The sequence below is a fragment of the Thunnus maccoyii genome, chromosome 10, assembly GCF_910596095.1.
Source record: "Thunnus maccoyii chromosome 10, fThuMac1.1, whole genome shotgun sequence".
NCBI lineage: Eukaryota > Metazoa > Chordata > Actinopteri > Scombriformes > Scombridae > Thunnus > Thunnus maccoyii.
In genome coordinates, this window is record NC_056542.1 from 9,316,181 (window position 1) to 9,343,594 (window position 27,414).

At 35.5% G+C, this 27,414-nt stretch overlaps 2 protein-coding genes across 3 annotated transcripts in view; both read right to left on the bottom strand.

The window, feature by feature from the left end:
• LOC121905492 overlaps positions 1-27,414 on the bottom strand; it is a 344,732-nt gene that overhangs the window by 304,158 nt on the left and 13,160 nt on the right. The window contains exon 12 of the mRNA XM_042423738.1: positions 5,564-5,607. Coding sequence (XP_042279672.1) covers positions 5,564-5,607 — 44 coding nt within the window. The remainder of the gene's footprint in view (positions 1-5,563; positions 5,608-27,414) is intronic.
• Positions 15,977-26,623, bottom strand: LOC121905496. 2 transcript variants are annotated; one of them, XM_042423744.1, is made up of 15 exons: positions 26,507-26,623; positions 25,562-25,649; positions 24,468-24,511; positions 23,948-24,233; positions 23,591-23,634; positions 23,404-23,474; positions 22,947-23,161; positions 22,599-22,849; positions 21,504-21,632; positions 20,112-20,268; positions 19,553-19,582; positions 19,112-19,153; positions 17,812-17,871; positions 17,200-17,240; positions 15,977-17,013 (listed from the first exon to the last, which is right to left on the bottom strand). In XM_042423744.1, exons 2-15 carry the CDS (start codon positions 25,614-25,616, stop codon positions 16,747-16,749), a joined length of 1,692 nt encoding a protein of 563 aa, XP_042279678.1. In that variant the 5' UTR covers positions 25,617-25,649; positions 26,507-26,623; the 3' UTR covers positions 15,977-16,746. The 2 variants fall into 2 exon arrangements, with proteins under 2 accessions (XP_042279678.1, XP_042279677.1); XM_042423743.1 differs by having other exon boundaries at positions 25,562-25,838.

Consider the following 27,414-nt stretch of genomic DNA (forward strand, 5'->3'; position numbering starts at 1 on the left):
ACAGACTGTTGACCATAGTTCTGTAACATCAGATTCACTATGGCTTCTCTGTCTGCTGTGTAACTCAACCTCAGTGAGCTGTCTGGGAGGTTCATCTGGGAGACAGTCCACCGCAGGACCTCTTTGAATTTCTTTAACTCCTGAAAACTCAAATCCTTCAGTGTTTCCAAAAGCATCTCTTTAACAGCTGCCATTGTTGCTACCTGGAATAATCAAAACATTGATGAGACATACAGTATATTCAATCCACTAGAAAAAAAACACTAAAATAGTTTCTCATTGCATCTCATGAATGTAAGTGTAGATGTGGGTGTTATATGTTTATCTGTGAGATCACTGTCAAAGCTGAAGAAGAAACTCAGGAAAAATGTACATGTTGACATTTCCTCATCTAATCCTCAGTGTTAAAGATATGAAACATTACTGATGGATAAAATTGTAGCTTGAATGCAGCTTCAGTGAAAAATATTCAGCTTAAATCATGAGTTTGGGTTGTATCAGTATTTAAAATGTTCAAGATGAGGATCATTCTCAACCTTCAACTATTGAATGAAAGCTGTGTTGTATTGAGTCAGACAGATGTGACATTGCTCACTTTCTGGATCGGATTATCCACATAATGTTTCTCTGAGGAGACCAGAGACCACCAGATCACCAGATCAGGCCTGTTCATGTCCTTTAAAACCTTCTTCATCATCTCCATAGACTGTTGGCCGTACTCCTGCACAATAATTAACACTATGTCCTGCATGTCTGTTGTCATCAGCAGCCTCCATTGGATGTCAAAACGTTGTCTTGTGAGCCTCAAGTGATTCAAGAGGACTTCCTTGGAGTCTTCAAGCTCCCTTTTACTCAAACCAGCCAGTGCTTCCAAAAGCAGCTCTATAACAGACGTCATTGTTTCTACCTGGTAAATACAAAGAAAATGTTCATTGGGCAAATGTGCAATCTCTCAGCTAGGATGATTACAGATTTTTCTGTTTACATCTCATCAACATGTGTGTTTTTATAAATGTGGATATATACAGTTTACATTTCCCCAGTGGTAGAGGTAACACTGATTTTTAACATTATTAGTTAACAACATTCTTGCTTCAGTCCTCATGTGTACATGATGCAACCTGAATGTAGCTTCAGTTCTGAGAGAACCAGCTGGAGAAAATCAGAAATTTGATTTGTATCATCATTTATGATGTTGTACATGTTTTTTTCCTGCATCTGTTGAATGAAAGTTGTATCTGTAAAGTCCGACGGATGTGACATTACTCACTTTCTGGATCAGTGCAGGCCACTGTTCATCCACAGAGTGTTTCTCTGAAGAGAAGGAAATAAAACAAGACTCATGAATGCCTGGTTTACCATCAGGTGATATAATCAGACACTATGAGACTATCTTGCTTTTAAAATAAATCTAATATTAAGGATTAATTGCAAAAGGAACATGTGTGTGTGTGTGTGTGTGTGTGTGTGTGTGTATATGTGTGTCTGTGTGTCTGTGTGTGTGTCTGTGTGTAGGCATGTATGTATGTATATTTCTTTTGTAAAGCACTTTGAGCTGCATTTTATGTCATGAAAGGTGCTCTATAAATAAAGTTTATTATTATTCTTATATTTATTATTGTTATTATTGTTATTATTATTATTATTATTATTATTATTATTATTATTATTATTATTATTATTATTATTACCAACTAACTTTGTGAAGCTCATATTGTTTTTGTTGAGATTGTGTCAGGGAGGTGTTGAGTCAAATCTATATTTCTGCTGTCATGGTGGCCTATATGGTGTTGCTCCATTGCTTTATCTAATATTTTGTACTCCTGCAGATTTATTAATTATCAAAATTAATGTGACATGACAGTTGTCTTATTTATCTCACCTTTGCGTACTGAGCTGGTCTCTGACAGCCTCTGCACCAGATCAGTCCTCTTCAATTCCTTGAAAACTTCTCTGATCACCTCCACAGACTGTTGGCCACATCTCTCCACCATCAGATCCACAACTTTTGTCCTGTCTGCCGGGCCCAGTTTGATCCATGGAATGAATGGAAGGCCCTTCTTGAAGTGAGTGAACTGCAGGAGCCACTTAAGTGTCTTTAGCTCCTGATCACTCAAATCATTCAGTGTTTCTAAAAGCAGCTCTCTCACAGCCGTCTTTGTGGCTACCTGGAAAATTCAAAGAGTACATTCAAAGAGAAAATATGTTATTTCTCCACTGGGAATATTAAAGATTTATCTCTTTGCATCTACAGTATCAATGTAATTATTTTAGACATTTGGATGTTTTAAATAAGTTTTTCTACAAGATCACCTGAACTACTGATACATCTGGTAATTATGATTTGTCTTACTTTATATTCTTTAATACCTGTAAACTTGTTTATGTTTTTTATTTTCATTTTTACTTAATACTTTGAAAAAGCCTCACAATTATGTGAGAAACTGAGTTTAGTTTCATTAATCACCACTTATGTGATGATAAATATGACTTTAAACTTGCATCTTATTGAATTAAAGCTGTACTGCATGAGGTCAGGTTGATGTGACATTGCTCACTTTGTGGATCAGTGCAGACAAGTGTTCATCCACAGAGTGTTTTTCTGAGGAGGAAGAAAGGAAATAAAATGTTCTTTATAAAATTACAATACAAAGGGTTCAACACAAAATAAAAGTGAAGCCTCCTCAACAGTTAAAAAATATACATATAATATATATGATATATATAATTCATCACTAATATTTTCTCCCTGTCCCACATTATCTTTTCATATTTCACATAAGCAATCAAATATATTTTGTACACCAGCTGATACTGTCTTCTTTTCTCTACATTATAAATCATAATGTTTAAAATAAAGAATGGCTTATATCATAGCTTATAAACTCATGAGACACATGTTTTGTTCCAGTTTTATGATTTGAATATGTTTTTGTCTTTATTGTCTTACTTTTGGGTCCTGAGCTGCTGTCTGACAGCTTCTGCACCAGATCTCTCCTCTTCATCTGAATTAAAATGTCCTTGGTCTTCTTCACAGACTGTTGGCCGAAGGTCTGCACCATAATAAACACTGTGTCCTGCATGTCTGCCCTCATGAGCATCTCTAAGTAAGGTTTGCGGAGGTGAATTCGACTCTGGAGTAATTTCTTGAAGACCTCGAGCTCCCTGTCGCTCAAATCAGCCAATGTTTCCAGAAGCAGCTCTATAACAGACGTCATTGTTTCTACCTGGTAAATACAAAGAAAATGTTCATTGGGCAAATGTACAATCTCTCAGCTGGGATGATTACAGATTTTTCTGTTTATGTCTCATCAATGTGTGTGTTTTTATAAATGTGGATATATACAGTTTACATTTCACCAGTGGTAGAGGTAACACTGATTTTTAACATTATAAGTTAACAACGTTCTTGCTTCAGTCCTCATGTGTACATGAGGCAACCTGAATGTAGCTTCACTTCTGAGAGAACCAGCCGGTGAAAATCAAGAATTTGTTTGTATCATCATTTATAATGTTGAACATGTTTTTTCCTGCATCTGTTGAATGAAAGTTGTATCTGTAAAGTCCGACGGATGTGACATTACTCACTTTCTGGATCAGTGCAGGCCACTGTTCATCCACAGAGTGTTTCTCTGAAGAGAAGGAAATAAAACGAGACTCATGAATGCCTGGTTTACCATCAGGTAATATAATCAGACACTATCAGACTATCTTGTTTCAAAATGATTGTAATATTAAGGATTAATTGTAAAAGGAACATAAAATCTGCTCGATAGTAACATCCTAAAAATCAATTACCACTTTCACCTGATGAACACTTATCAACATGACGTCACATTTGTTATTAAACTCAGTGTTAAAGTTTCACATAATGAAATGTAGATTAAAATAACTACAGAGCTTTGAGGAAAGGATTCAAATCTGTCATCTTTACTCCTAGTTAAAGGAATAATATTTGTAATTTTGTTATTAGTGTTTCAAATGTCTTATGGTACCTACCTCCCTCTGTGGTTTTTACACCAGATGCTTCAACTGATGATCCTGCAGCTGAAACACATTTAATGAACATTGTAATTACATAATAAAAACACTGTGTGTAACCTTTATGTGTACTTGTCCTCAGTATAATACTCTGACTCCCAAGTATAATAAAAAGCCTTTAACACTTCATGGCTGAGACTAATGCAGTTTGAGAAAACACTCAGTCAGGGTGTTAAAATAAAATACACAGACATGCACACGTCACATGACACAGATGGATTACAGGTGTGTGGATGGAAGACAGGAGGAGGCCTTGGTTACAGAAATCACAGAGGGGATGAATGAGAATGAGTGTCCATAGTGGAGCCAAGTTTAAGTCAAATCGTAGCTATACAAAAATACAACACAACATATTCAAGTGAAATGATGTAGACAACATTAGCCAAGTTCCTATCTGACCATATACAACACAAGACTGGTAATAATGAGCTCTAACATTTTCCTCTGAAGTGATCTTTGTCTTATTATTTTGTATGTACAAGTAAATTGAATTAGTTCAATTAACCACTTCAAAAATGAAATGAAGTACCAACTAACTTTGTGAAGCTCATATTGTTTTTGTTGAGATTGTGTCAGGGAGGTGTTGATTCAAATCTATATTTCTGCTGTCATGGTGGCCTATATGTTGTTGCTCCATTGCTTTATCTAATATTTTGTACTCCTGCAGATTTATTAATTATTATAAATTAATGTGACATGACAGTTGTCTTCTTTATCTCACCTTTGTGTCCTGAGCTGGTCTCTGACAGCCTCTGCACCAGATCTGTCTTCTTCATTTCCATGAAAACCTCCCTGATCACCTCCACAGACTGTTGGCCACATCTCTCCACCATCAGATCCACAACTTTTGTCCTGTCTGCTGACTCCAGTTGGATCCATGGAATGAATGGAAGGCCCTTCTTGAAGTAAGTGAACTGCAGGAGCCACTTAAGTTTCGTTAGCTCCTGATCACTCAAATCATTCGTTGTTTCTAAAAGCAGCTCTCTCACAGCCGTCTTTATTGCTACCTGGAAAATTCAAAGAGTATGTTCAAAGAGAAAATATGTTATTTCTCCACTGGGAATATTAAAGATTTATCTCTTTGCATCTACAGTATCAATGTCATTATTTTAGACATTTGGATGTTTTAAGAAATGTTTTTTCTGCAAGATCACCTGAACTACTGATACATCTGATAATTATGATTTGTCTTACTTTATATTCTTTAATATCTGTAAACTTGATATGTTTTTTATTTTAATTCCAGGCTGTAACTCTGGCAAACACACTGTGCTGTCAAAAACTGAAATGAGCCACCTGATCTTAACATCACATGTTCTTGATGAACTGTAACGAAGGTGGCAGCACAAGTCAGGAACTGTTTTCTCAGTTTCATCTTCTGCATTTTGTCTCATAATTCTGTGAGAAACTGAGTTTAGTTTCATTAATCACCACTAATGTGATGATAAATATGATTTTAAATTTGCATCTTTTTGAATTAAAGCTGTACTGCATGAGGTCAGGTTGATGTGACATTACTCACTTTGTGGATCAGTGCAGACAAGTGTTCATCCACAGAGTGTTTTTCTGAGGAGGAAGAAAGGAAATAAAAGTGATCAACATCAGGCTATATTGTTCTTTAAAATATTACAATACAAAGGGTTCAACACAAAATAAAACTGAAGCCTCCTCAACAGTCAATACATATACATATAATATATATGATACATATAATTCATTAATAATATTTTCTCCCTGTCCCACAATATCTTTTCATATTTCACATTAGTAATAAAATATATTATGTATACCAGCTGATACTGTCTTCTTTTCTCTACATTATAAATCATAGTATTTCAAATAAAGAATAGCCTGTATCATAGCTTATAAACTCATGAGACACATGTTTTGTTCCAGTTTTATGATTTGAATATGTTTTTGTCTCTATTGTCTTACTTTTGGGTCCTGAGCTGCTGTCTGACAGCCTCTGCACCAGATCTCTCCTCTTCATCTGAAATAAAATGTCCTTGGTCTCCTCCACAGACTGTTGGCCAAAGGTCTGAACCATAATAAACACTGTGTCCTGCATGTCTGCCATCATGAGCAGCATCCATGAGATCTCTAAGTAGGGTTTGTAGAGGTAACTTTGACTCCAGATGATTTGCTTGAAGTATTCAAGCTCCCTGTTACTCAAACCAGCCAGTGTTTCCAAAAGCAGCTCTATAACAGATGTCATTGTTTCTACCTGGAAAATACAAAGAAAATGTTCATTGGGCAAGTGTACAATCTCTTAATTTTATTGATTACAGATTCATTGATGAGTGTGTTTTAGAAATGTGGATATGGTGAGATTACATCACCAATGTTATACAAGCTAATAATGGAATTAATAATATTTGTCAAATTGATCATATACTGTATAACTGTTTTTACAAACTACTTGTATGTGTTTACATTTCTTTAGTAACATCAAACTTTTGTCTCTTTTACAATTATTTTATCTGTACAAACAGGATCATGACTTTATTTTACTGCCTGGCTGTAACTCTTTCAAAGACTGTGATCCCAAAACTGTGATGAGCCTTTTGATTTTACAACAGAGAAGCTGTGAGAACATGGCTGGTTGCATCTTTTCCTTTTATTTCTTGTTTTTATTGTCATCATATATTACACCTTCAGTTAACGTTATAAAAATAAATCAATAAAAAAAAAATATTTTCCTTGTGGTTGATATAACACAAAATTCTTAACATTATTAGTGAATAACGTTCTTGCTTAAGACCTCATGTGAAAATAGCTTCAGTTCTGTGAGAGAACTATTTATGTGAGGAAAAATTTGTTTGTATCATCAATTATAATGTTCAAGATGACGATGATTGTCAATCTTCATCCACTGCTGTGTAAAGTCAGACTGATGTGACATTACTCACTCTCTGAATCAGTGTAGGACGATGTTCCAAGTGTTTCTCTGAGGAGAAAATAAATATCAAAAGACTTATTAGAAATGTATTTAACATCAGTTATAATACAAAGGGTTTCATTCCACTAACCCTCCTTAACAATGAAATAATAATAATGTGCAGAGCTACTTGAAGATTTTCCAACAATGTTGAATGGTTTTGGATATATTTGTTATTGTACTGTTTATGCACAAACTTACAAAATATTGTACCCCAGCTAATGTACTTTATCTTTACATAATAAACTATAAAACTTATGAGACACATGTGACTGCATTGTTGCAAGTTTTATGTTTTTCATGTTTTTGTCTGCTTTGTCTTACCTTTAGTTCTTGAGCTGATATCTGAAAACCTCTGCACCAGATCAGTCCTGTTCATCTCCTTTAAAACCTTTTTGGTCACCTCCACACACTCTCGGCTGTTCGTCTCCACCATCAGCTCCACAGTTTCCTGCATGTCTGCCACATCCAGTCGGCTCCTTGAGATGAGCGGGAAATCTTTCTCCAATTCAATGAGCGACTTGAATTTCTCAAACTCCTCAGAGCTCAAATCATTCAATATTTCAATAAGCAGCTTCTTATCCATCATTGAACCTACCTGGAAAATGAAAAAGGTAAATCATACAGTATTATGCAGGACAGGATGTGAAGTGTTTGTTTGCTCTACTACCATGAATACCATGACTGACGATTTAGACAGCGCTCTCCACCACCAACACTGAAACACCAAATGCTGGAAAATCATTTGGACGAATGGTGTTCATCCCTCCAGTAGAGTTTCATAGAAGTCATGTAATAATGTTTTATATGATGGATGGATGTAGATTTTCATTTAAAGAGGTCCAAGAATTGATCCTTGCAATGACATTAATGTGTATTTTTATTTAATAGGATCCCTTAAATTTTCCATTAAAGGAACAGAGTTACGCTGTATTCAAAGTATTGTGTTTATGAACTACATACTGTACATTATATTCACTTAATTAGATTCTCAATTGTATTCACCAATTGAGTCTCAAAAATGAAACAGTGATTATCTGAAAGCACAAACTAAGCTATCCAGACTTACATTATACTGCTTTAGATGACTAAGGATTTACTCACTTGCACTGTATCCATGACTTTCACATCCATCACAGTCTCGCTCTCCGTTCTCTTGAGGTCATCAATAAGATGTGGCTCGTTTCTCTCCAGGATTTTGTAGAAGATCTGTTTTCCTCTAACTCCACTGGATTCCAAGGGCCCACTAAGGAGTGCCCTCATAGTCTCCTGAGAGTCATGATTAGCCCTGATTTTATCATAATTTACTTGATTTATAACATCACGTTTGAGGAGTTCTTCCAAAATTGGTGCAACGTTGGTCACTCTCCGGATTAGCTCGACTCGATGTTTATCCACAAAAAGCTCTGAGTAGAGAAAGAAACATGATACAAAGTTGACAGATTTAAGATATTATGAGGCTATAATCAACGTATATCAGAACATGTTTCATATGAAGTGTAGCAAACTAAAATGCATACAGTGTTGAAATGGTGGATTTCAAAAACGCTTTATAACCTGTTCAAAATATCCTTCCACAGTTCAACTATTAGTTGTCAGATTCTGGTTTTACGTTTAGCTTGTTGTAGAGAATCTGAACTCAGTGAGTAACATTTAGTGAGATCACTGCGTACATAATAACTGTGCACTCACCTTCCTCCATCCTATTTTTATCAGTTGCTGCCGCTGAGGGTCATGAAGCTGGAAAACATTTTAAGAAAAAATGAATGTTGCAGAACAATATATTGTTCTTAGATTTTATGCATACCTCTGTTGTCCATTATGCATTTAAACAAAATGTTTATTTCTTTCATGATCACAGCACCAAGAAGAAAAAATAAATTATAACAGGTTTACTCTACACAGTTACTCAGTTACTCATACTCTCAATCTCCAAATGTTTCGCTCAATAAAAAACAATCCCTGAAAATATTTCCACAAATGAATACATCATTCTCTCTTTAGAGAAATAACATTTCTCACAGATGTATCATAACATAATGGACCCCGGGTACAATTTTCAGATATATCCCCCCTCGGTTTCCACTCATTTCCTGTAATCTCTCAATTTTAATCTCTGATAAGGGCATAAAAATATTCCAGATGTATTTGTTTGTAGAGCTGCAACGATTAGTTGATTAATTGATCAGTTGCCAAGTATTTTGATAATCAATTAGTTATTTTGAGTCATTCTTGAGAAGAAAATTTCCAAATTCTCTGATTCCAGATTTTTTGGTTCCTTTAGTCCTTTTAGGACAGTAAACTAAATATCTTTGGGTTGTGGACTGTTATTCAGGACATAAGAAGACATTGATCACAACAGTGATCAACTTTTTTTTTTCTTTTTTTTTTTTGCCATTTTCTGACATTTTATGGAACCAACTACTAATTGATTACTCAAAAAATTATCAACTGATTAATCGAGGATGAAATTATTCATTAGTTACAATGATTAGTCGATTCATTGATTAGTTGATCATCAGAAAATTAATTGCCAACTATTATGATAATTGATTAATCATTTTGAGTGTTTTTTTTAAAGAAAAAATACTAAAATTATCTCATTTCAGCTTCTTAAATGTGAATATTTTCTGATTTCTTTGGTCTTCTATGATAGTAAACTGAATTTCTTTAGGTTGTGGACTGTTGCTTTTGGAAACAGTGATCAACATTTTTCACCACTTTCCTCTTTTTCTAACGAATCGATTAATCAAGGAAATAATAGATAATGAAAATAATTGTTGCAGTCCTATGTGTTTTGCTACTGCCATTTTCTCATTAACGCCAATAAGCCTTGCATGGGCTTTCGCGCATGCGTACACACACGCGCGCGCGCGCGCGCGCCCACACACACACACACACACACACACACACACACACTCGCTTACTTTTCACGTTTCATAAACTGTCCAGTAGCAAACAACTCACATTAACAAAGTGTTAACTGATGTTTTATTGTACCATTGAAACAAATTTCACACACAAACATAACTCTACAGAGGAAGCAGGACGATGAAAGTGAAAGTTAAAAAGAAGCAGTACCGTTTGAAAATATTGTAACCTACCGTTAGCCGTTGAGATGTGAAATCTTCCTTTTTTTCTCTAAATTAATTGCGGCAAATCCTTCATTGTTGTGTCCATGAACGAGATTTGCTGTGATCCTGATGCTGCTGTCTGTGACGTGCCCCGATGAGCTTATAATATACAGGAAATATCTAACTGGGCAAGGGGCCGCGCATGCATCCAACGAAGGTGGAGCGACATTGCTACGCTTTGTCCACCAAAATAAAAGAAAAATAGCAACATGTGGATTGTCTAACTTATCGTTTTAGTATACACGTCTCATCTCTCAAAATAAATGCTTTTATTCTTCTGTTTTTGTTATTAAACTTCGTATTATTCATTGCACTGAACTGAGAATGTCTAAAAACCAAGGCAATCATATCTTTTTTCCTCCTGTAATATGACAAAGTTATGATGTACTACGCAGTCGATTACACCCTATGTTCCTGTTTAGAAACCAGATCCAAATGCGCTGTGGTTCAACCTTTTGTAATGAATTTGTTCATTCAAATACACGTTCAATACTGTAAAAGAAAGATCAATAATCATTTTTAACACATTGCTCGCCTCAATTACACCTAGTCTACTTTACTCGAAATGTACATTAAACTGAATGCAGCATTGTAAACAATATTTTGTTCCTGTAATCCACTTTTGCATTGCAAATCATAGCCTACCTTTGGATATTGTTGTAAATGATTTTGAATTCCCCCTCCTTGAAGGGTAAATAAAAAAATAATCATAATAATCATCATGATAATAATGTATTGCATTTATATAGCGCTTCACATTACACAAAGCCATTAAGGTAGGCTACTTGTCCTACCAGGCAGTCTATGAAAATATGTATCCCCCTCTATAATGCACGGGTGATGCCCTACCATCAATTGTTTTATTTTGTTTATACTTCAGATCATACCTAATAACCTTGGTGTAATGGAAAAATACAATATGTCTTACTAATTCTGATACTTACACTTATACTTTGGTGATGTTTTGTGATCTGGTGTATGGTGAAACAGAGAGAGCAGGCCAGTCGCACTTGTATGTTGAAAGGACACTAATGGACTAAGCACTGGGTGTGTAGAGCAGCAGAGATGCTGTGCTCATACCACTGAAGTACTGTGGAGAGTGCTAAGGCTCAAAACTAACTTTTTTAGGGAGTTTTATCTGTAGAATGTAGTAAAAAAATAAACAATAAATTAAATTAAATTAAATTAAGGTGCCCCACAGTATGATAAAATGCCCTCTCAGGTGCCTGCACAAAGGAGAAAACATACCAAAGTTCTGTGATGACTGCCTAGTTATGGGTAAATCAGGATGAAGTGCCCTATAGAGGGCCTCTATATGTGACAATCTTGAATGAAGTGTCCTTCAGGTGTCCTTTCAGTGGAAGAAAATGTGATAGTGCCACGTAAAGAGCCCCCAAAGATGAGAAAATATGATGTGCCCTTTAAATGAAGAGGATGTAATGCAATGCCCTATGATGCTGTTGTAATGGGGTGAGCTGGAGGTTCTGTATGGGTGCCCTTCTAGTGAACAACAAAAAAGAAAAAGTGCAATTTAGGGTTAAAGTGCAAACTGAAGTGCAGGTTTGGGTGCCCTTTCAATGAAAAAAGGTGCCCTATAGGATGCACTGTATGGGAGAAAAACATTGTGAAGTGTCAGAAAAATAGAAAATTATTTGAAAGAGGACAACATTTGTGAGGACAAGAAGCTTTCTTTTAAGCCAAATCCTGTAATTATCAAAGATGACAACCAGAGTCGTCATAGATGTTTTCATTTACATCTTGTTGGTAGTGCTATCATATAACTTACCAGACTCCCAAAGAAGAGTTGTGGCAATCTGCCAACATAACTCTGCAGCATCACTTTGGCCAGCAGGGAATTTGATCTTTTTGTCTGTTAAGATTTTCTCAATGAACTGATATTAAAAAAACACATTATAATTTACCAACAATTCTAAATATATATTTTATCAAGAAAGCAGCATTTTATATGTACACATACTCAGGGTTGCCAACTTTGGGTACCTGGCTGGAGTGAGATTTTGATGCCATGGGCTTGACCACGCACACTTATTCATCTGCTCATACTTTTACTCAATTCACCATCAGTGTTTAAAGCTACACAGTTTGCACATGTGGTGACAACGGGAGTTAAGGTCTAAGATTTAAGGATATAGCCTGACTACACCACCCCAGGACTAATGTTTTGTCTCATTTGTTTAATTGGGTTCCCTTAAATTTTAGTAATTGAATGAACATCTGATCAAGTTTTAGGTCATTAATGTTATGCTGAAACAGAAAATTCTAACACAAACTTTCAAGCACCATTGTACATTCATTTCCTGTAGATTACCCTAACCTCAACCACTACTTGCCCCACCCTAACCCAAACCTTAACCTAAACCTTACCTTCATTTTAACAAGTCTTCACCCTAAAATAAATGATTTACATTATGGAGACTTGCTTTTTGTCCTCAAAAGGGAGGCGAGTCCCCACATGTGACTGTTTAAACAGATTTATGTCCCCACAAATGATGAATACCTGATACTCTCTCTCTCTCTCTCTCTCTCTCTCTCCCTCTCTCTCTCTGTTTAACACTAACGTAAACAAAGTGTTAACTAATGTTTTATCGTAGTATTGGGCTGCTGTAACAATTTACACACACGAATACATCTCTACAGAGGAAGCAGGACGATGAAAGTGAAAGTTAAAAATAAAAATAAAATACAGTTTGAAAGACAGTTTTACCATTTTAACTGCACCTTGTTGCTCCAGCCGTTAAGATGTAAAATCCGCCCAGTTTTTTCTCTGAATTAATTGAGGTAAATCTTTCATTGTGTCCATAAATGGTCTTTACTGTGATTCAGGAGCTTATATCCGGTATTAACTACTTCTTAGTTCCTCAAATATTCCTGCTAACTGTGGTAATAAATGTCACCGGGCGTCTCTCTCTCTCTTCCATTACTGAGTGTTTCAGTAACACCTGTTGTGCTGTGAAAAGCAGCCCTAATCGCTAATCCTAATCTATTTGAAGATAATCGCTTTAAAACGACAAGCAAACGTACAGATAATACCCACGAGACCTTTTAATCATTTATAAACTGAGTAAATATCAAAAGGGACTAAATGACTCATGTTTTTCGAGACACAATTTACTACGAATAACAACCTACACAAATCAGTCTCATTGTGTTTAAGTCTAGATATAATTTGAAAGTGAATAGAATAGACTATATTTATATTTTGTGTATTTATTATATTTATTTTTTGTCTCTATAGTTCTATATTTTAAGGGTTTGATATGTACCTCCTACTTTAAACTTTAAAACAACCTGCAGTGCCTTTCCTTTATCCAAAGGTATATGCAAAATAATTTGAGAAGATGACCTCTCATTTAGGCTTTCATTACAACCAAATCATGAGAATGAAAATAGTTGTTCACTGGCATGGAGGTTTTGTGGGAAACACTCAGAACTACTTTCTTCTTCTAGATAAACAATCACACTTGAAACTTGAAACCCTTTTGAACAATTACAGACACAAATGAATGTTATGATCAGTGTGCACATTTTGAAAAACTTGGCGGTGAAAACACACATGTGACTCTGTCACATCAATATACTTGCTTCATATATATTGTTTTTAGATCACTTCATTCTCTCAAATAATCAGAACCAATCATAACAATGAGGGAATTTATTATAGATTTTAAAATAGAAAATATGTTGAATGACCCATATACAGTAAACAGTGCTCCATTGTTGCCACCTGGTAATTTCAAAGGATACAGTACATTCATAGGCAACACATATTTATTTGTAAAGCACCTTTCAACAACAAGACAATTCAAAGTGCTTCATGTACGATGTCAAAAAGGTATTAGAACAAGATATCTAGTGATAAAACAAGGCATTATAAAAAGACGGTTGAAAATAATAATAAAAATAAGATAAAAAAACAAACAAACAAAAGAACAAAAATGTACATAAAGAGCAGTCCTAAACTTCAATAATCAATCAAGAATAATATATTTTAACCCTTCTAATGTGTTAGAAAAGGGTTTACACCTTTAGTGTTAGCGGTTCTCTCTTCCTTCTATTTAATATGATCTTCAGAGTAACGTCTGCCTCGAGCAGCAGCTAAATCAGTCAAAGTTTACTTTCTTAAACCATCTTCCACCCAGTAACATGCCTCCAGACTGTGGAACACTTTATACCCAAAGGTCTTATATTCACCTTTTATTTCATCTTTTTTACTCTACACAAATATAACGTTGACTACAACAGTGCTCCATTGTTGCCACCTGGTAATTTCAAAGGATACAGTACATTCATAGGCAACACTAATTTATTTGTATAGCACCTTTCAGCAACAAGACAATTCAAAGTGCTTTAAGACGTCAAAAAAGATATTAAAACAAGATATCCAGTATAAAAATAAAGCATTATAAAAATACAAAATATGATAAAATACAAGATAAAAATAAGATCAAATTGAACAAAACATAAACAAAAGAACAAAAATGTATATAAAGAGCATATACACTCACTTGCCACTTCATTAGGTACATATGTACAATCTAGTGCAAACCAATACAACAGCTCCACCATGAATTCTATCTTTTGGCTTAAAAGTTTCTGCTTTTGTTGACGCTGTCAGAAAGGTGATAATTCAACTTAATGTTCATTAGTGACGTTGTAGTGTGCGGTGGTGTTGTTGTTCTGGACTGCATTATATTAAAAGGTGCTTCTAATATTTAGTCCACCCCCATTTATATACATGAGGGAAGCAAAGTATTAGAAACATCTTTTAACATAACTGTACAACACTACCACACACTATGACCTCAATACTCAACATAACTGCTTTTCAAGATTAAATACTGTTTATGATAAATTTAATATGATTTTCATTGCTAACATCAGAGCAAATGATGATTCTCTTTATTTCTCTTTCAACTGATAAATATATTTACATTATTTGTCAGGACTTTAAGTCTTTCACATACTCTGCTGCTAAAAACCTAGAAAGAGCCACCTGATCTAAACATCACATGTTCTTGTTGTTATAACAAAGGCTAAAATGAATCACCCTCTGTATTTGATTTGTTGCATTTTGTTTTCATGGTCAAAAATAGTTACAATGCAATAATTTTACACTTGTGTCTTAAAAACTTTGGACAGCTCTGTTTCTTGATTTCTTCTTGTCCTCCTCAGTGCTAGAGATAGCAGTAGTGCTGCAACTAACAATCATTTTCTTTATCAGCGTTTTGGCTATAAACTGTCAGAAAATAGTGACAAATGGCCGTTATAACGTCATGGTGACATCTTATTTTGTATAATCAACAGTCCAAATTCCAAAGAAATTCAGTTTACTGTCATGTACGACACAGAAAAGCCTCAAATCCTCACATCTGACAAGCTGAAACCAGCAACTGTTTTGTCATATTTGCATAAAAAATTACTAATTATTAAATTAGTAGACTAATCGATTAATCCACTAATCGTTACAGCTCTAGATAACAGTGTTGTAACATTATTGAAGAAAAAATTCAGGTTTTCTTGCTGAATGGATATACCTGAATACAGCCTCAGATCTGTGACAGATTCATCTGATGAAAATTATAAATTTGGTTTGTATCATAATTTATCAGTTTAAGCTGAGAAGAATTTTCAACCTGCATCTTTTGAATGAAAGCTGTGTCGCGTAAAGTCAGACTGATGTGTCATTGCTCAGTTCCTGGATCTCTGAAGACTTAAAAAAAGACCATCACATCACATCACATCATAAATGAATCATAAAATGTTAGCAGTGAAGTAAACCAGTGAGGTGGAAAAACATTAGTGAGCTGCTGCCTGATATTTATAAGTGACATTGATATGACTGATATTATAAATTTATAGTTACAGGCACATCCAGTACCTCCGTTGTCCCATGATGTTTACTACACTGCTGAGTGTTGCTGGTGCATCACACCAAGTCGTCACCGTCAGTCAAGATTATAACCAATCCCCTCCTCCTGAATGTAAATGTACCCAATGAAGACCTACAGACCACACCCTGCATTCAAAGTTTCAGATTCACAATGAGGTAAATAAAATAAATAATTTATGGGATTGTTTTTGTCACTCAACAGACCACTTCTGTTTGTTTGTTGTTTTCCCATAATTTACCTTTGGATCTTGAGCTGGTGTCAGTCAGGATTATAACCAATCCCCTCCGTCCCCGTCGTGGAGGAGGCGCGCTCTGTTTTTCCAGCCCGCCCTGAACAGCTTTCCACTCTCCTCTCATCCCTCTCCTCTGTCTGCCTTCATGCTCCATCATATGTCATTTGGCCTGCGCAGGGGTAAACCCTCAAAGCCCTCAAATCTCTCTTTTTTTTGTTTTAGGCCTAATTTGGAATATCCAAACAGAATATGTTGTTTACATGACCCATGTCAAATTCAGAATATTGTCATATTTGGAATAATAGTGGAATATTAGTGTGAATGTAAATGTACCCAATGAAGACCTACAGACCGCACCCTGCATACAAAGTTTAAGATTCATAATGAGGTAAAGAAAATAATTTATGGGATTGTTTTTGTCACTCAACAAACCACTTCTGTTTGTTTGTTGTTTTCCCATAATTTACCTTTGGATCTTGAGCTGGTGTTTCACAACTGCTTCACCAGATCGTTCCTGTTTATTTTCTTGAAAAGCATCTTGGTCACCTCCACAGCCCGTTGGCTGTAGGTCTGCTCTATCAGATCCACCACACGTTTCCTGTCTGCCTTCTCCAGTTTGCTCCATGGGATGCACGGGAGGTCTGCTGGGATGAGGTTTCTTTTCTGCAAAAACCACTTGAAGTCTTCGAAATCTTCCTCTTCCAAATGTTGCAGCATTTCCAAAAGCCTCTCTTCAACTGTTGTGATTGTTGCTGCCTGGTGAAATAAAAACAAAAAAACAAAAGGAGACGATTTGAACATAATTTATTGATTATAGCTGAACAGCTCCTCTGAATGCAGCATCAGTTCTACTCATGATTTAAAATATTGGGTGATGTTCAACCTGCATCTTATTGAATGAAGATTTGTTGTGAAAAGTCAGACTGATGAGACATTACTCACTTTCTGGACCAGTGCAGATAGTTCATCCACACTTTGTTCCTCTAAGGAGAAATGGAATAAAACACTTTGCATCAGGCTTTCTTGATTCATAAAGATTTACAATACAAAGGGTTTTATCAAAAAATGACCAACAAAGGAAACACAATCTTGAATCTCTCACCCTCTAATCATTGTGATAAAACACCTGCAGTCAGATTTCACATCAAAGTGCAACAATCAACAATTTCTATATAAATTCTACTTTTTTATTTAAAGTGGAGCTGACTGAAATTTGTCAAATATTACAAACACACAAACTTCATTCATAGCTTCAAGTAGTTAATAGAGATCCAACGAATAGACAAATTAACACAATGATTTAAGAGGAATCAGGGCCCATGAAGTGTTTATTTTGACAGGTCAGTTCTACATTTTATGGATATAATTTCATTCATCCTCCATTTTTAAAGCCTTCAAATCTCAGTTTTTTTGTTTTATTTGATATTTCATGCAGCACTTACGTTAGTTACTATAATGTTTCTAACCCTTGATCAAGTTAGACCTGTTCTGTTTTGTTTTGTTTTTCTTGTAAATGTTAAAAGTCATTTCATGAGAAAATTGCATAGTTAATACCTGTGGACCTGCCTTCAGCCAAGGTATTTCCACCAGTTGCTCCACGTGAGGATCCCAAAGCTGTAAGAAATTTAGGGAAAACTGTAATTGCTTAACAACTGTATTGTTCTTCTTTAACGTCACTGACACAGAAAACAAACTGCTTTCTTTAATTATCAGAACAACTTGGCTAATATAAAATCAGGATCTGTCTCTCAGAAGCTTTTGTTTCTCTTAATTTGTCCCGATTTGCTCTTCCTGTTTATGAATCCCTCAGTGGATTAGTATCTATTAGTGTCTACATATCAGATCAACTAAACAAAAGTTTAAGTGAGGGAATACATACTTTACAGAGGGATAAAGTTTCATGTAAAATTCCAAAACAAAGCTACAACAGCTACAAAAATAGGTATACATGTTTGGTTACAATTAAAAAAAAGACTAAAGACAACAAACAAAATGTAAATTAAACCAAATGTAATGAAAATGTAATTAATGTGTACATTGCATTCTGGTAAAAACATTTTTATTCTTGAAACTCTTGAAAATATATTACAGTAACTGCTAAAATATTGAAATAAAAATATTGTATTTAAATATTTGCATAAGGTATAAAAGAGGATGATTAAAGGATGGTGATTTTCTATATTTTTCTTATTGTCAACAAATTTCATGTGCAGAATCAAACCAACAATGAATCGATCCTACTTACAAGTATTGTGTGTGTATCCGAAGCCTGATATATCTTATTCCTCTGTGCCATAGACCTCCGTTGTTTTCAAAAAACTATTAAAAACATGTTAATGAGCCACAACTGCTGCACTGGGTGACATGTTCCTTCATCCCTGAAGACAGTGGTTACCGTAGTAATCTGTAACTGTTACTGTTAAGAGACTCGCGTCCTCGCACATGAACGGTGGCCTCTTCCTGACATAGAAATACTTTGTGGAGAGTAAAAATGCGATCACTGTTGTTAGTCTTTGGATCCGTTTTTAAACAACTAACCACACTGTTTGTGGCACAGAGGAATAACATGTCAGGCTTTGGATACAGACACAATACTTGTGAGTAGAATTGATTCATTGTTATTGTGGCTCTGCACATGAAATTTGATGACAATTAAAAAAACAGAAAATTGCCATCCTCATCCTTTAACTACAGGCAGTTCTAAACTTCAATAATCAATCAAGAATAATGTATTTTGAACAAAGTATTTATCAGTTTTTCAGTCAACTTTACATTTAAGGGAGCAAAATGCAATGTTTGCAAACATGCATGTTTTTAAGTTGAAGTGCCTCTTTATGTTTTGTAATGAACCTACCTTTCACTGTAGCACCAGCTGGTCCAGCTGATGATGCTGCAGCTGCAACACAATTAATGATAACCTTATAATAAATACATTGTTCTAGACAAGAATACTTCAGCAGGCAAACCAAAGTACAAGAATACTGCACAGAATAGCTGGCCAAGTTCAGCTCTGTAAATTCAGCTAAAGACAACTTCTCAGCAGTTTATTTAAAATGGTCAAATGTGAAATATGTGAAAAACAAACAAACAAACACAACAACTTAGGTGCTACAATAATATCATGGCGATCTTACGATTTGGTTTAAAAACTACAAACATTTTAAACATTGATGAAATTCCAATTGGTTTTATTCTGGTTGAAATATTTGCAACAAATGTGTGAAATATTTATGACATATGACTGAAAGCTGAAATCTCGTATAGTAATGGACAGTAAATATATGCAGTGTCTTACCTTCTGAATGACCAGAGTTTGGATAGTCAGCTGAAATAAAATGGAGAACAAAACATATACCAATATTTGCTGATTTTGTGGGTTTATGTATTTCATTCACAACAAAAGATTAAATAATGAGACATTTTAGCTAAATAAAATATCTATTATATTTAATATCATTAATATTCTTATTCTAAAGGATCAGTTGTAGTTCAAAAACCACCGGATGTTATTACAGCGCTGGTCAAATTTGTTGTGTTTTGATAAATTGCTCTGTCTCAAAACCCATACTTGCTGTCTTAAGCACTTCTATGGGTTTGTGACTATTCATGGAATAAAATAAACAGGAATTTATCCTCATTATCATGTATTAAATGGCAGGTGAACACATAAATCAGACAGCTACAACCAGAATATCACACTCACAGAGCAACACGTCCATTTTCAGTGTGCATTGGTGTTGGTGATTCAGGTCTCATTAATTATTACATTAATTATATAGAACTTTTAAGTTAATGGAAAAGACAGAATGCATCTTTTTATATAGTGTAGGTAATATTGTTTAAGAACCACTGACCTTTTCGAATTTCACAGGTCCACACTGATTCACACACTGGTTCACTCTTCTTTGCATAACGGTCAAAGAGTGTAAAGTTGAAGTTTCTGTCTGGATGTTCAATGAACACTTCATAGAAATTCGGGTCTTGGCTGTCATATCTGAGGGTTATCCCATCCTGTGTAAAAAATACAACATAAAAGGAGAGGAGGAGTTAGTTTTTGACAAAGGTAAACAGTCAAGTTAAATCCTTTACAACAAAACAAAACTAGATGATTAGTGTCTGGTCATTAGGAACACTGTTTTGCACATGCTCAAATCATTCACATTTCTGTCTGGCTGCTGATCTCTCCCAAACTCTGAACACAGCGAGCAAAGCTGACTCCACATTCACCAAGCAGTATTGGCAACCTTCTTGAAGTAGCTTATGTGTGACCAAAAAGTCAATGGATTTGTCACTAGGCTCTTAAAAGCTGTATCTAGGGAGAATGTTGCTAAGTTGACAACACCGATCACATGTCTCTTTGCACAAGTTGCCAATACAAACAATGATGCATCTATTTACAATTAAAGGAGTCTAAATGCCAATTCCCTTAATTGTATCCATGTTTCTCACTTGCATATTTTCCTTGTGTCTTATGTTGTGTTCACATCATATTGTTCAGTGTTTAATTACAGCCAAGTTGGAAAAGACGTTCACGCAAGCTACCTGGTTGCAATTCTGAGTTGAAAATGTTTTAAATTTCTGACAGCTACAATATTTCCAACATGGCTAAAAGAACTACGAAAGTGTCAAAATCCCTGCAGCAAAATGCTGCAATTTCACCATCAGTCACATCTAAAAAATCTAATAATAACACAAATACAATAAATCAACTTGAAATAAAATATTGTTAAAATGTGCAAAACCAGGTGTGACCACACCATTTGCACACCTCAATGTGCAATGCAGTGGCTTTGATCCTATTTTATCTTTTGATACAATACGTCTGAACCACAATTCACTACATAACTGAAGCGAGGTCGGTGAGCTAGTTCAGGCAGCCCAACTCAAGTGGCTGCTCCACTCACAAGCCATACTCCCCTCACTGTGACATATATCCAACATACCCTTATAACCTTGGCGGTGTACTTAAGTCGTCAGTACTCTGCTCACATTTAGCTGCATCCTGCTGCCACACTGGTCATACAAGCTATGCTTGCTTGCTGCCATTTGTAGGCCTATAGAGTTTCAAAAGCTCGACCTCCACCCCAGCATCCACCTGTAGGCTCTGAGTCTAGGAGGGAAGTTAGTACTGTTGCTCCCAACTCCTTGCTGTGTGACATCAATGTTTTCTTGTGGGGAGTCACAAGATCAGAGCCTAGACGCCAAACATTAATGCTGTACATGTACACATACAGTACAAAGTATACCAGAGGGGAAATTTTTGCTGTGTCGATGTCTGCGGTGAGAACGAATCCTTGTTGCGTTTTCAGATACTTGTCTGGATGTGGCTTCCGGATTACTGTGTATCCATCTAAGGATTCTGTTTTGTCCACTGTCTGGAAAAAAAAGCAATATAATGTAAGCACAAAGCTGCTTCAAGGTTACAGTAGCAAACATTGTCATTTGTGTTTTAAAGTACATGAATAAGCAATACGGTTTTTACAATAGAGTATTAGGAGCACTGTTGGGAAAAAATGAAATGTGAGGTTTCCAGAATAGACAAGATATTGAGGAAAAGATGATGTTATGAAAATAATATATATTTTGAGAATAACCAAATACGCTGCTGTAGAATTGTGGTTTAATGAGTAAACAGGCGAGAGCAGCCTTCATTAAAAATTAAGTTACAGTATATTTCATCAGTGAAGGAAATACTTAGTGTATCACACCCGCAGTCAAAATACAATAAACCAACTGCATTATTTCTGAATTGTATAATCTTATGAAGCAGCTGCTGAAGCACATTGAGCACTTGGTTTTGTCCAGACAGCTGTGCCAAAGAGAGCAGAGATCAAATCTCAATGTATGGTGTCGGAAAAGGATTGAAGGCTGCTGCACATTGACATGCAGTGAGCAGTGGGCTTAATTTGAAAAGTTTCAATTTGTCAGTGAGATCTTTTAGCCTCCAAACAAATATTAACTTCAGCTGCTGACAGAAATCTGAGGAGAATCACTTGGTCCATCATCTTAAAATAAGGAAATGTGTCCACTTCGCTGTCTCATGTTTTAAGTGGCTTATCTTCAATAAAATGTGCATAAAAATAACAAGTGTAAACGTGAACTTTGTTATTGATCATACATGTATGTGTCAATGGTAAGTCATATTTTTGGATATTGTTTTAAGAAGATTTTTAAATGGGAGTACAGAAAAGGGAAAAAACCTTCTGTGACCAGCGACTCCTCCCACTTCACAACTCTATTCTCACAATTTCACTTTTTTTCACCACTGGCCCTAATACTCAGTTGTAGGCTTTTTAAATCTTATTATATAATACATTTGTGACAGTAAGATATTAAATAACCTGTTTTAGAGCAGGATCATGTGGGATCAGATACACATGGAGTTTGAGGAACGTTGTGTTTGGTTTATAGTATATTAACACGTTGCACTTTATTTTCACCGGAAAGCCAAGTTTCATCAGAACCGCTCTTGGAGAAAAAACTGGTTCGGATAACTTGACATGGGATGATGTGACCTCAGACACGTCCTCAACAACATCTCCACAGGCATCTATGTGTAGGACTGCAAACTTGTCTAATATTGTAGAGTCATCTGCACAAAATACAAGCACATATATTTAGTGAGGAGAAAGGGATTGTATCACAATACATTTAAATACATGTTTACTTATTTCTTCATGTCCACTTACCTGTGCAGATCCAGTGTGGCAGGTACACTTCATTTAACTTCCCAGCAATGACTGTGATGTCCAGTAGAGGACCTGCAGGCATGTATTGTAAGCTTTCCATTCTCTCCATGTGTTCTTCCCAAGACCAGAACTGGTACTTAATGCTGACCTTTTCTTCACAGACCCATCGCAGGTCAGAGACACTGCATTCAAACTTTCCTGCTTCAGACTGTAGGCTGAAAGAAAAAAAAACAAAAGAGTTTGTGCATATGTGCAAAAGTGTAATGGAGTAAATGTAAACTTAACCAGTAGGTGCCTTGATTTTATTTAAAGCGATGTGTCTAATTATCACTGTTACTGTAACATGGCAGGAAAAAGATCTTAGTCGTCCCTCTGGGAAAAAATTCAAAGAACCTTGCTGAAATGTTTGCCATAGTTCCAGTTTGTTGTGACACAATATTGAAGATGTTATTTTTACCTGTAAGTTGGAGCCTCATCTGCATCTGTACTGTTCACTTCAGGTTCAAGTTTAGTCCAGTCTTTGGACTCCTGCACAGGAGGACAATCACTTTTGTAAATACTGTAAGTGGAATTGTTCCTGTTTAATCTTTTTCAACATCATACAAATGAACAAATAAAAAAATATATTGAAAGAAAGGGATTACCATAATGGTTCCATGAGCCTCAAACTCCAAGCTTCTTGAATGCCCTTGTTAAAACACATTTGAAAATGTTGTGTTATGTAATGTTTACATATAAAATCATATTTTAACTAACAAATGCTTTGCTGCTTTAGCACTATGTGCTACATAACACTCCTCCAGTATGAGAACAATATGTTAGAGTAGCAGCACTTCACAGAACTTCTGTTATGTACAACGTACAGGCTAGCTACATGTAGCCAACATCAAACATGCTATATAGACAATGTCCTGTATCATGCTGTTGTGGTACCAAACCAGATACTGAAAACCAACAACTTAATGATGGTGTAAGTGTTTGTTTTTTTTCACACAACTTACCTTTGGATCCTGAGCTGGTGTCTAACAAAATCTGCACCAGATCCATCCTGTTCATCTTCATTAAAACCTCCCCGGTCACCTCCACAGCCTGTTGACCACAAATCTCCACCATCAGATCCACTAAGTCATCCATGCTGTCTGCCCTCTCTATTCGGACTCTTGGGATTCTTGGGAGATCTTTCATTTGTAGGTTCTGCAGCCACCACTTGACCTGCTTGATCTCCCCGAGACATAATTCTTCCAGTGTTTCCAAAAGCTTCTCCTTAACTCGTGTCATTGTTTCGTCCTGATGGATTCAAAGTGATCATAGGGCATTTATATAATATTTCCACTGTAATGATAAAACACTGATGTCTTTGCATCAATGTACACATTTAAATCATGTGACTAATATTAACCACATGAGGCAAAATTATACATTTAGTGAAATTGGACTCATTCACCATCACTTTTGTAAATAAATGGAATTGTTCAATTTACAAATAAACAAAAGAGCAAATTGAATAATAAAAGAGATTACCATAATGCCTCCATGAGCCCCAGACTCCAAGCTTCCTGAAGGACCTTGTTAAAACACATCAGAAAATGTTTTAAATTATTTTATATTTATAAATGGAATCATATGGTAACCTTCCAGATGCTCTGCTGCCTTAGCACTATGTGCTATACTATATATATACTATATATATATATATTCTGTGCACACACATCTATTGTGTGTCTGTCAATCCTGGGAGAGGGATCCATCCTCTGTCACTCTTCCTGAGGTTTCTTCAATTTATTCCCTGTGAAAAGGTTGTTGTTTGTGGTATTGGTCTATACAAATAAAATTGACTTGACTTGACTTCACTACATGGCACTGCTCCAGTATGAGAGCAATATGTTATGCAGGACTTACTGCTGAGAAAAGTCTAAGTTGAGGAAAAGTGGCAGCACTTCACAGGACTTCTGTTATGTACAATGTACAGGCTAGCTACATGTAGCTGTTGTAGTAATCATTCCTCATGAGAGGGAATGATTATACAATGAAAATACAGGAACAATAATATAACTTAATTTGTTTTGCATGTACATATATTACAATAAACAACTGGATAGTAGCCAACATCAAACATGTAAAGTAATGGGTCTTAATGTTGCCGACATGCTATATAGTCAATGTCCTGTATTATGCTGTTGTGGTACCAAGCCAGGTACCAAAAATCAACAACTTAATGATGGTGTAAGACAAGCTTAATGCTAACAACTAAATTGTTCTCACAAATAACGCAGAGATTAGTTTGCATAATTAGATCTTTTTTCGCAAAAACACCCCCAACATTATAATCATTATAATTATTTTCCCAGGTGTTAGTAAATCCATCCAACCATCAGTGTCCTGTCTTATGTTGTCATTGCACAAAGCCAGGTACCAAAAACCAGGTAATGCAAATATTTTACATCTTAATGATGGTGTAACAGGAACTTAATGATGATTAATTACATATTTTTTGCCAGATTACAAGAAATGTAAAATGTTCAATGTTCAATGTTCAAAGTAGAATAAGACCCTACTCTGCATATCAAATGTTTGATATTGGAATTGTATTGGGGTTTTGTTTCCGCAAAACTTACCTTTAGATCCTGAGCTGGTGTCTGACAACCTCTGCACCAGATCCGTCCTGTTCATCTTCTTTAAAACCTCCCTGGTCACCTCCACAGACTGTTGACCACAGATCTCAACCATCAACTCCACTAAGTCAACCTTGTTCTGTGCCATCTCTATTCGGACTCTTGGGAATTCTTTCATTTGAAGTTTCTGCAGGATGTCTTTGAAGTGCAAGAATTCCCCGAAACATAATTCTTCCAGTGTTTCCAAAAGTTTCTCCTTAACTGGTGTCATCGTAACATCCTGATGGATTAAAAGTGATCAGAGGGCATTTATATAATATTTCCACTGTAATGATAAAACACTGATGTCTTTGCATCAATGTAAACATTTAAATCATGTGAGTATTGTAACAACTAATATTAATATATTACACAAAGTAATACTGTGATTAATCTACAGTGATTTTATAAAGACAAAGTGTGAGCACAGTGTGATTCATTTCATTTATTTCTATAAACTGGTTATTAGTAATTGTGATTTATTGCATGTCTCCAACTCTTTCTAACACTGTGCTGCCAAAAGTAGGAATGACACACCTGATCACATGTTCTTATTGCTTCAACAGCAGCTGTGATATTTCTGCTTTAAAAACTCTTTCCACCTATTTACCATCAGAGTTGAATAAGAAAGTCTGGAAAAACATACACGTCCTAAACATTTAGTTGTCCTGTTGTCATCCTCAGTGGTAGAGATAGCACAGATTTTATTATAACATTATTGGTGGATAAAATATTTCAGCTCAAAATCTCAATCAGAATCCTGCTTCAGTTCAGTGAGCACCATCTGATCAAATGATGTCACTGGTTTGTATCATTATTTATTGTGGTCAAGATGAGGATCATTTTCAACCAGCAGCTATTTGATGAAAGCTGTGTTGTGTAAAGTGTGTCTGATGTGACATTACTCACTTTCTGGGGCAGTGAAGACCTCTGCTTCTCTGAGGAGAAAGAAAATAGAAAATGACTCACGACTGATTAAACATCAGACTATAATCAGTTTTAGTCAGATTTAGTTGCAATAACACTAAAATCTCCTCTGCTGCTTCTGACATCATAAACAATAATCATACAGAGAGAAGAGAGGTTGGATATCATATCATTAAAACCTTTGAAATCTAATAGAATCCAGTATAAAAGTCCTGCAACAAATATGATCGTCTTTAAATACAGATTATCACCTCACAACATAATCTTTGATGTCAAATAGGATTTACAATGTTGTCAAATTATAATATTCAGTGTGTCAGAGAGGTGTTCATTCAACTTCACGGTCATTTTTTAGGTTCAAGCATTGATGCACTGTATTATACTGTCAATTGTACCCAATATTTTGCCTCCCCTTAAAGTCAAACTGAAACTGGAATTCTCCTCACTTTGTTTGGAAGGAAACATAATCCATAATGATACTGAAGCTATTGTGTATCATTTTCATTTTTCCAAGAGCATAAAACCGTCTTCAGAAACATTTGTGAAATTAGCATCTAAGTTTCAGGCTCTAGGAGTGGCTGCCTGACATCTGAGAGCTGCAATGTTAACTTCCCTACTGTGCTACTGACTGGAGAATGTCGTAGTCTGATAATGATGATACAAGACTTTTTTCCTTTTTCAACAAGCCCACATAGCCTTGGTTATGTAACATTAGCAACTTAAGATGTCTGTCACTTTACAATATGTAACATTTTGGATCCATTGTGCTGTTAAATTTGTTTTCCACTCAGAAAGTGTAAGCTAGCAAGCTAGACTAACTAACTTCCACTCAAAGTAGAAGATAGCTTAGCTCTCTAAAGTTAGATTCCTACTAAATGTTACATGTCAGA